The 10,900-nt window shown below is 41.7% G+C and overlaps 1 protein-coding gene across 1 annotated transcript in view; it reads left to right on the plus strand.

The window, feature by feature from the left end:
- Nucleotides 1-10,900, plus strand: part of ddx51 (DEAD (Asp-Glu-Ala-Asp) box polypeptide 51) — a 43,849-nt gene that overhangs the window by 5,660 nt on the left and 27,289 nt on the right. The window contains exons 2-5 of the mRNA XM_088304639.1: nt 119-447; nt 546-700; nt 979-1,129; nt 1,778-1,923. Coding sequence (XP_088160765.1) covers nt 119-447; nt 546-700; nt 979-1,129; nt 1,778-1,923 — 781 coding nt within the window. The remainder of the gene's footprint in view (nt 1-118; nt 448-545; nt 701-978; nt 1,130-1,777; nt 1,924-10,900) is intronic.

The following is a 10,900-nucleotide window of genomic DNA, read 5'->3' on the forward strand; positions in this document are numbered from 1 at the left end:
CCCTAGTTGAATTTTACACGTTATCTTTTACACATCTTCAAACGTGACATTTTATTAGTTAGATTTTTTTTTTCTCCAAACACACCATATATTAACCGAATTTTCTTGTTTCACAAAGGTATCTTGGAGACGAGGAAGATGGAAGTATTTTGCAGGAGTCACGATCTTTGGTGTTACTTGCTAAACTATATCAGAAGGCAAAAGAGAAGCAGAAGCAAGCTTTCACAGAAGACAGAATAGGGTGTTCTGAAACACATGCAGGTTATCTAGGGATTATAAAGAAAAGAAAACCTGATCATGAAGGCAGCCAAGAAAGCCAAAGACTTAAAAAGAGGAAAACAGAGGCTATAATCATTGTTTCAGACAATATCCATCCAGAGACTATTGAGGATGAAGAGAAGAGAAGAAGAAAAAATAGAAATAAGAAGCAAAAGAATATCCAGTCAGGTGTGTGCTTGCCTTTTTAAACACCCAGCATTTTCATCACTAGAAGTCTACTGTAGTTTTTAATAGTAACCCAATTCTCCATGTGTTGGTTTATTCAGTTTCAGACTGCATAGTTAGACTTTCAGAGCCTAGTGTCGTTGGTAGCGATGGAGAGGTCGAAAAGATTGACATCCCAAAAGAAACCTCAAGGATGACTTCCATTCCAACTAGTTTCACGATTTTGGGAGGATTTGAAAACAAACTACTCCAAAAGGTAGAATGAATTGTTGATGCTCACCAAAAATATAAATGAATATTGCGTGTTACTGCTGAAAGTAAAAAGTTAAGTAACCTCACTCGTCTTTCTTTGTGAGTGTATCAAGAACATTTCCAGCATACAGTATGTAGCTTGTTCAATTACTGTAACTTATTATTAGTCTATCATTTGAGCAATCTAATGTCATAAACACCAGTGATTCTTTTGCAGGGTTTGCCATCATGCATGCTTGCACACTTTTTGCTCTGTTATAATGGTGCGTTATCGATTTGCAGGTTCAGAGAGTCCTGCCTCGGTGGCTGGCTGAGCCTAATGTTATATCCCGAGACATGAAAAGTAAACTGGTGCCCTGCTCTGACACTGAAGGACTTGGTGTGTCGCTGCTAAAGAAACTACACAATCATGGAATTCAGCACTTCTTTCCAGGTGACTTAAATTCAGTGCTTCTCAATTATTTTCTGTTACGCCCCCCCCCCTCCCATAGCAAGAAGAAGAAAAAAATTGCGACTCCACCCCACCACCCACTTTCCACCGCACCTATAAATAATAGCATTTTCGTTGCAAAACAAACCTACACAGCGTAGAGTTAATGCTTGCTGCACACAATGGGCAATGAGAGCCCCACTGCCAACTACTGGAGTGGATGTGCTATGACACCGATTACACTTTATTGTACAGCGGGAAAAAAGCATGTTCCACAGCGTCACACGCGGCCCCCTCAGCATCGCACCGCGCCCCCGGTACGCCCACCCACCCCCCACTATTTTTTAGAATTAGAATTAGAAATCCCTTTATTGTCATTGTACTCAAGTGTGCAACGAGATTAGAGGGCTCCCCTCTCCAGTGCAATACAACAATAATACAGACAAATATATAAATTAGATAAATAAATAAGAGAGTGCAATGGAATTTAGTACTGAATAGGGTATATAAAAACACATCACAATGCTGTTCTGCAAGGTAAGGGTGGTCTCATGTGTGTGTGAGAGGCACTGCTCTAAATCAAGGTTTGATTGGATGGTACAAGTGTAATACTTGGCGTGTAGAAGTTGTTAATGTGACCTCTTTCCACAGTGCAAGTAGAGGTCATCCCAGCCATCTTGGAGGGTGCACAGAATGGACTACTGATGGGACCAGCTGGCTATAAGCCCAGAGATGTTTGTGTTTCTGCTCCAACCGGCAGCGGCAAAACTCTGGCTTTTGTCATCCCTGTAATACAAGTGAGCTGTCCACAGTTAAAATTGCTTTGACTATGAATCACATTTAAAGTACAAATTGTATATTTTTTCTTTTTTTTTTCTTTCTTTCCTGCTTCCAGTGTTACTATCATTTCAATTTGCTTTTGTCACTGACCGAATAACAATATCCCAATGCACCATAGGTCACAATATACAGTCAATGTGATCTTTAAAGCATCTTAATAATTGTTTCAAAATATGTGTTTGCTTTGTTTAAGGATTGTTGCCTGTTGGTTTGAGATCTTGAAGCAATATAGTGCTCAAGTCCTCCTCTTCGAGCCATGCAATCACAAAGGAAGTGTTTTGTGTTGAGCAACATTCAGATTTTAGGGACCACATATGCTTGAACACTGCACAGTAATGGGTCACCAACCTTTTTGAAACTGAAAGCTGCTACTTGGTTACTAATTAATGTGAAGGGCTATAATTTTGATATAGGGATGGGCGATATGGCTGAAAACTATATTGTGACGCAAGTATGTCATCTCGGTCAATATCTGTTATTTATTTATTTTTTTTCTATTGAAAATAAAGGGAAAAGGGCTGAATTCAGATTTTTTTTTTTTTTAATGTAAATTTTAAACCTTCAAAATAAACTCGAAAAAAAGTCAAACGCACGCCGGCCTCCCTTGTTATGCGTGTCCGAGGAGGTTGCTTGTTAAAGGCTTAACTGCTACGTATGCCGGGCTCGCTTATCCGGAGGTCTCGTGTGCTGGAGCTCCGGGCCGTTTCGTCCAGTGCGTGTCCGCGGAGGATGCTTGTCATCGGCTTAGCTGCTACGTACGTCGGCCTCGCTTTTCCGGAGGTCTTGTGTGCTGGAGCTACGGTCCGTTTTGTCCAGTGCGTGTCCGCGGAGGGTGCTTGTCATCGGCCTCACTGCTACGTATGCCGGCCTCGCTTCTCCGGAGGTCCCGTGTGCTGGAGCTACCAGCGGTTTCGTCTAGTGCGTGTCCGCGGAGGGTGCTTGTTAGTGGCTTAACTGCTACGTACGCCAGCCCAGCTTCTCCGAAGCTTTTGTGTGATGGAGCTACGGGCCGTTTCCTCAAGTCGGCCGGTAAGTCGGCCTTTTGGCCCCCCCGTTTTTTTTTTGTGTTTGTTTTAAGCCACGCTAGCTCAGCGGCACATGCGTAAGCCTCAGGTTGTATTTCCTAAATGGGAGGGAGTGAGTGTCTAGTTGGGCCGTGATAGGTTGAATCTGTTAAGTTTTTTTTTTTGATCGATAATACCATTTTCTATTGCTATCAATCACCCAACTATTGCGTTAAATATCGTTATGGAATTATAAGCACAGCCCTAGTTTCATACATCCTTCTAAAATAACAAAGGTGCTCAAATTACCTTTAATAATGTAATTATAATATGTTCATAATTAATGATACTCACTTATATTGATTTCTATCAATAAATATGGAACCGAAAAATATCATTATGCAACACTGTTTTTTTCCTTTAAATCCTTGCTCATGGTCTCCAACATTCCTAGAAAATTTCTCATTACTGGTGAGCTATTATTAGAACATGCCAACGGGCTAATCATGTGGCCCTTGGGGCTACTACATTGGTGAACCCTGCTGTCTAGACCAGTGGTTCTCAAACTTTTTTCAGTGATGTATACCCCCTGTGAAATGTTTTTTCAGCCAATTACCCCTTAACTCTCTCTTCAAGTGATTGACAGTTAACTAGAGTTGGCACGTGATAAGTTGGGTCGAATCATTCTAGGTTGTGTGGGGGGGATTTGGGTTTTTAAAATAATGATATTGATTAACCTACTGAACATGAAATGTGTTTTATGACCTTATATTTTAATTCAATAATTATTTTAGGGGTTTTGTTTTATATAAAATCTTGCGTACCCCCTGGAGTTCCTTCAAGTACCCCAGGGGTATTAGTACCGTCATTTGAGAACCACAGGTACAGAGTACATAGTTCACCTATGTGTTTAAAGTGTATGTACACAATTTACAAATTTTAATGTTGTATTAAACAATACAATATCTGTTCCAGCTTTTGATGTCCAAACAAGCCAGCCAATCTGGGGCTAAAAAAGTTTCAGACACACTTTCCAGCAATCAGTCAAATGTTCGTTGGTAGAAAATTCCAATGGCTGTTTATTGTGATCAAAACAAATTCCAAAAAAAGGATTCATGATTCCAAATGAATATGTTTTAGAAAAGGCTGCCTCGTGTCAAAGTAAAATGAGCGTTGTAAGTGTGGCCGTAAGTAAGTGGTTGAAAAACTATATGATCGCCCCGTCCTCGTGCATAGCAAAAAAAAATTAACTTGCAAGCAGTCATGCAGGCCTTTCGCCCCCAAAATTGACTAAAACTAAAAAATATATAAGTAGAGTATTATGAAACGAGACTTACTGCATTCCTGCCTGATAATTTGAAGTGGATGCATTATATTCTAATTCCATAGTGCATCGTGAGCGCGGACATTTTCTTTTCCTTTCCACAAAGCGAGCAACGTGGAAGTATTGCGCCGAAACCGGAAATGACATAATCGGAATCCGGAAGTACGTCTAGCGGCAATACTTACTTTAAACCTAAATAAATCAATTCACCATCCAACATAACAATTAATGACTTCTAGCATTAATATTTTTTAAGAGTATTAATTACGACCATGAACATTTTTACATAGAAATAGCCTGAAAGGCAGCACATTTGCCGCCTGGCCTAATGGGGCCACTTTACCCATCAAACCATACATTCAGCCCTTTTGCCTGAGAAGAATAACTTCGGTGACTGGTCAGATCAGTTTTTGAATTGCCTTGGTCCCATGTTTACCTCAATCTTTCTTACTCGATTGACTTTGCCTGGGAACTAGCCTTGACTCTTGGCAAAGGCCAGCTGTTACGTGTGACTTATTTGTCTTGGTCATCAACCTGTAGGTTGTAGTAAGATAAAGTACATTTCTGTCTTCCTTGCAATCTGGGCAAATACTCATGCCTCCAGTGTGGCCAGAACTGGTTGACAAGAGCCTGAACCTGTCTCCATTGCTTGGTGTGCAGGTCTTTGTCCATGTGAGGAGCATTGATGGAGATTGGATGCATCGGTTCTCTAAAGCCGATGAAACTGGGAGGATTGGCCTTGCATTAATGATGGCTGTAATTTCTGCCATGAGTGTGCATAACACTTTGCGAGTCAGTTGAACGTTGTTTTGTAGTAGCATGGAATCTAAGATTCAACGAACAATTCCGATCAAATGCTCCCAGGATCCTCCCATATGGGAGGCGTGTGGTGGATTAAATTCCCAGCTGCAGTCTTGGTCAATTAGGTATTTCTGCAGTGATATGTCCATTTCTAGTTCCTTTGAAGTGCCAATGAAATTGGTACCACAATGAGATAACAGCTGTTTTGTGGGACCTCTCTAAAGAAAAGAAGCGGCGAAGGGTGTTTATGGAGCTGGAAGTGTCTAGAGACACAAGCAGCTCAAATGTACAGATATTGAGCTCATGCAGGCAAACATGAGGGCCCACCACTTACTTTCAGCTTGTCCACCCCTGGTGTGTCTGGTTCGTATGGACCAAGGACCGAAGACGTCGCGGCCAACGTAAGTAAAGGGGGGGGACAGACCTTGGGCACTACGGTGGTAGATTCGCTATGTGTTGGTGATCTTGTTTACCATGTAGGTTGCGGTCAAACATGTTACACAGATGTGGATTACTGAATTGACTAGTCTTTTGCCACCCACAGGCCAAAGTTCGGCAGCTCTAATTGCTCATTCCGTAAGGTTACTAACTAGATGCAGCACTTGCTTGTGGTAGTAACGAGTGAGCAGAAGGAAAAACGTGACTTCTTTCAGGGCAGCACTTCTCAAATAGTGGGGCGGGCCGCCCTGCGGGGTTGCAGTGCCATGCTGAGGGGGCGCCTGTGTCCTTGGGGAACTTGCTTTTTTCCCGCTGTACTACAATAAAGTGTAATTGCCCATCCACTCTCGTAGTTGGCAGTGGCGCTCTCATTGGCCATTGTGGGCAGCAATTATTAACTCTATGGTGTAGGTTTGTTTTGCAACGGAAATGCTATTGTTTATCGTTGCAGTGAGGGGTGGGTGGTGGGGGGGCGTGAATTGTTTAGTTCTTGCTAGGGGCGACGTAACAGAAAATAATTGAGAAGCTCTGCTTTAGGGAGAATGACTGGGGTTTCTCAATCTCTGAATGTTTGCCTCCAACAGAAACAAGATTATTCTGTAAAATTGGGTTGAGTTTTTGTAAAGGGCTCCGTTTTAGAATGGATCTGCCTTTTTGTGTCTCTTTGAGGATGACGTGTTTTGCTTGAACCATCTCGTCGGTTGTCTGAGGGAGTTGGCATTTGTCCTAGCCTTTGCATTCACTGTTTAGGTTGGCACCGTTGACTGATTTTGCGACGTGGATAAAATTTGCTGTTGCTCTAACCAAGGACTTAAAAGTGGAGAAACACTCAAAACAGTTTCTGTTGAGCACTTGGAGATATGTGGCGTAGGTCTTGACCTGCAGCGGAATTTCCGTCTTTGTTTGGTTCAATTAAGTCAAACATTCCACTTACTTGTGTTGCCAGCGCAGGAGGATGGTGGATGAAGACTGGTCCGGTGAACCATGTGGATTTTCTAAGTTGAGCTGCTGACCAGGAACTTGAAGCATGATCTGCTGGGTTCTCCTCGGTGCCCACATAGTGCCTTTAACTAGTGAATGCTTTGTGCTTTTGTGGACATGTGTGTAGAACCTTTTTGACATACTACAGATGTAGCACAGCACTACCTTACTGTCTGTATAGAAGTGCACAGCATCTAAATGGAAGTCCAACTCATACGTTACTATAGATTCGCAGTCCTTCGCAAGATGAGTGTCTGAAGCGCAGCATTTAAAACAAATTCCATTCTCTTTGAGGAAGGCCTTTAGTTCATCAAGTGGATGGTTCCTAAATGTTCTGCAATTTTCAAGTCGGTGTGTCTTATGCAGTGGGCAGTTTGTATCAAAGTCCTTGTTAACAGGAGAAACATTGGTATTGTGCACAGTGATTGATTTACTGGAGTCAAAGTTCTTTGCACAGGCTTTTTCTGGTTTTGATAGAAATTGGCTGTTCTGATAGTTGAAACTTGGATCATTGGGTTTTCTTGCCTCTTTGCATATGAATTTGCAGAAATATTTGAAAGGTGGGAAACAGCCTAGGTTTTCCTCTTTCTAGTGAGAGCCGTCTGACATCCACCTGTCTTGAAGTCCATTTGGGAGTTTGTCTACGATTGTGCCAATCCCGCGAGAGCTGTCTGGAAAGAGTAGGCCAAAGAGTTATCGTTCTTCCTTGGCGTCTTGAATCTCTTCTAGGAGGTCTCCTAGGTCGTGCATGACATGGTCTTTGACTGTTATTTTTGGAAAACTGTCTAATTGTTCAAACAGTGAGCTCAGAGAGGTACGCTGGGGCAAGGCCATTTACAGCTTTGAAGACGAACAGAAGTATCTTAAATCGAACACTAAAGTGCACTGGGAGCCAGTGAATAAAGGCTAAGATTGGGGTGATGTGATCTGTCTTCCGAGCGCCAGATAAAAGGCATTTTGGGCCAGTTGGAGGCGGTTGAGCGAGGACTGCCTGAGTCAAAAGTAAAGTGCATTGTAGTAATCTACCCTAGATGTAACAAATGCAGCGATTACTATTTCTAAGTGCTGTTGGGAAAGAAAGGGCTTCACTTTAGCCGGCTGCCTAAGAAGAAAGAAACAGCACTGATCTGCTGCACTGTCCAGTTTAAAACCCAAGTTTGTGAGAGTTGGCTTTCGATAAGATTTTAGGGCACCGAGATCAACAGGATTGAGGGTAGAAGGGCCACTGGGGCCGAACACCGTAACCTCTGTCTTCTTTTCGTTGAAATTCAAGAAGTTAAGTGATATCCAGATTTTTATATCCTCTAAGCAGGGCAAAAGCGGTCTCAGGGAGAAAGCGTCTTTTTTGCTGGAAGGAATAGAAGGAAATTCCACGTTTTTGTCAGATGGAACCTAGGGCCAGCTAGTATAACGAAAACAGCAAGGGCCCCAACTTTGGGACACCGTACGACAAAGGGGCAGAGCGGGACTCGTTGCAACTTAGGTAAACACAAAAGGTCCTGACAGACAAATAGGACCCAAACCATTCTAGAGCGCTAAAGCTGATGCGTACTTGGTGCTGTAAACAAGCCAGAAGAATATTGTGGTCCACCGTGCCAAACGCTGCAGTTAACTCTAACAAGACAAGGCATACATAGCCTCCAGTGTCGTTTGCCAGAAGAATATTATTCAACATTCGTAACAGGGTTGACTCTGTGCTATGCATTTTCTTGAAACCTGACTGGAAAACCTCCATGACGTTGCGTTCATCCAAAAAGGATCGTAACTGCATGTGCACCCCGTTTTCCAAAATTTTATAATAAAAGGCAATTTGGAAATGGGTTTAAAATTTGACAGTACTCCTTGATGAAGTCCAGGTTTCTTCAGCAAGGGTTCCACCACAGCATGTTTAAAATGTTGGGGGACTACACCAGAAGAGAGACTGCTGTTGATAATGGCCAAAATCAATTTGCCAATACTTGGGAGAACTTATTTAAAGAAATGAGGATGGACGGCGTCATGTGGTGAGCTTCATATGGAAAACCACATCCCCCAAAGATGACAAGGAGAAAGCGTCAAAGGAATCTAATACTGCGGAACAAGGAACATGTACGCAGGGGTCGATTGTATTATTCGAAACAAGATCCGAGCTGTTGCAACCTTCTCCATAAAAAATATGCAAAAATATATTCCACATTTCAGGGGACGAGTCTGTGCAAAATTTGGCTGCCGGGTTTAAGTGCAGAATCGATTGTTTGAAATAGAGGATTATGACAATTTGTCTGAACAAGACTGGACAAGTACTCCCTCTTTTACTCTTTTACCTTGTTTTAACTATGCCAGCAGTCTTTTAGGATTTGATATGAGACCTGCCGCCTGTCTTTTTTCCACCTGTGTTCAGCTTTGCGGCATTCTTGTTTAATTGCCCGAGTTCTTACATTACTCTCTGGTCTTACTTTTGGCCGCATAATTTTTAATGGAGCCACAGAATCCAAAATATTACTACATGAAGAGTGGAACCAGTCGCTGAGTTTTTCTGTGTTTGATGAGGGAACTAAATTTTGCCCTGGCCTCCCTTACACATTTCCCTGTATTCGACAAAATATTCAGCCACTCCTCGTCACCCAGGCTACATACATCCTAGGTCCCTTTGCCAGATGATCTTCAGACTTTTACATGTTCCATATGTGTTGAAGCAAAAAACCTCATCACTGGATTTTAAAACATCACTGGATTTTCCCATTCAGTAAAGGAACCTTCTGTGATACAATTCCTGATTTGGAAGTATCTCCAATAATTGCCTTTATAGTGCAAACCATATTTCTGACCAAGATCTCAAAAGATATATACACTTGTGAATACAAGTCTCCAATCCTACGTAATAAACAATGCCCCTCTTTTTACTAATCCGTATTGCAGAGTTCTGCCATATAGAGTAGTGATGAAAAGATTCACTGAAAATCAATTTAATATTGATATAAATTGCTCAAAATATGCATCAATATAAAAGTAAAAGAATTGATTAGCAACACCATGTTAACCAAAGCTGTTCTCTCTCGTCTGTGCTGTAAACAAGCTGCATATGCACAATTACTTAATACATTGTAAACTTACCTTTCATAGCAACACAGTAGTGATAAACGTGCATTTATGAAGGAAACACATAATAGCTGATGGTTCATTTAATTTACAACAAGGACTGTTGTGTCTGAAAGCTAATTGTAGTTAGCATGCACAGGCTACCGTGTGCGTCTGATGGAACGTCACACGCGATGTCCTATTGTAGTACGCTAACATAATGTAGCGTTTACTTTGGATTGCTGCGCCGTTAGCAAACCCACGTGCATTAAAAACCAAAACATAGCTTTTATATACGCGTGATTAAAATCGAAACAGCATGTGCACAAGTGCTACCTTGCGACCACGCACGGCGTGTTGCGTTTAAGAAGTCGGAAATTTCATTACCCAAAGTACATGACGCATTTGCCACACCATTAACGGCAACACCCAACAATAAAACGTAACCTACCAAGGTTGTTAAAATATACTAATTTACAGTGCTAGAAAAATATTGAAAAAAATGGGTTATGCGTGTTGGTAACAATTGGGTTTCGCTGAGCAATATTGTTTCCGAGTTTTATGATATGCATCACCCTCAAGATTTTTCTCTCACTCTCTCTGTGAGAAAAGTATTTCTTTTAGTATTTTAAAGGTAGTCTCATAATAATAGTGCAACACGGCATAGTGTATATATTTTTTAACATTGACACGTTTGTACTAAGCATAATGCATTATTTGTTTGTGGATTACTGCAGCATCGCACGAGCGCAGAGAGTCAAGCGTGGCAGAAATTTAAAAAATTAATGAAATATCGAATCAAATCGAAATCGGGAACTGAAAATTGAATCGGGGCTTGAATGAATTGTTACATCCCCAATTTAGAGGCATATGACGTAAGTGTGATAAACGTCCTCTCTTGTGCATCTCTTTTCAGACTGTCTTAGAGTGAGCCAGCACTGCATTCGATAAAGAATTATGTCCATTAAAATTGTGTCGATGTGCAAGAGAATCCAAAGGTCCAAAAGGGGGTTGTTAGTTCCTCCTTGATTTTAATCCAACTCGGGCTAAGGCCACTCCATTCCATTACTCACAACCTGCTCATCTCGCATTACAAGTTGTAAAGTCTAACGTCAAGTAAAGCCAGTCCACACATATCACTCGGCGCCCACGTTTTTATGTTATGTTAATTGTGGGTCTCTTGTCCCAGAAAAAGTATTTCACAATTTGATCAAATTGCTTAAACAATCTTGCTAGTATATCAACAGGCAGCATCATGGAGACATAGGTGAACTGCGGTGCCACCACCATCTTGACCACATTGAGCCTCATCTTTTGGAGGAGCGGATC

This window comes from Idiotropiscis lumnitzeri, chromosome 9, assembly GCF_059441095.1.
Source record: "Idiotropiscis lumnitzeri isolate Australia: NSW breed Sydney's pygmy pipehorse chromosome 9, RoL_Ilum_1.0, whole genome shotgun sequence".
Classification (NCBI taxonomy): Eukaryota; Metazoa; Chordata; class Actinopteri; order Syngnathiformes; family Syngnathidae; genus Idiotropiscis; species Idiotropiscis lumnitzeri.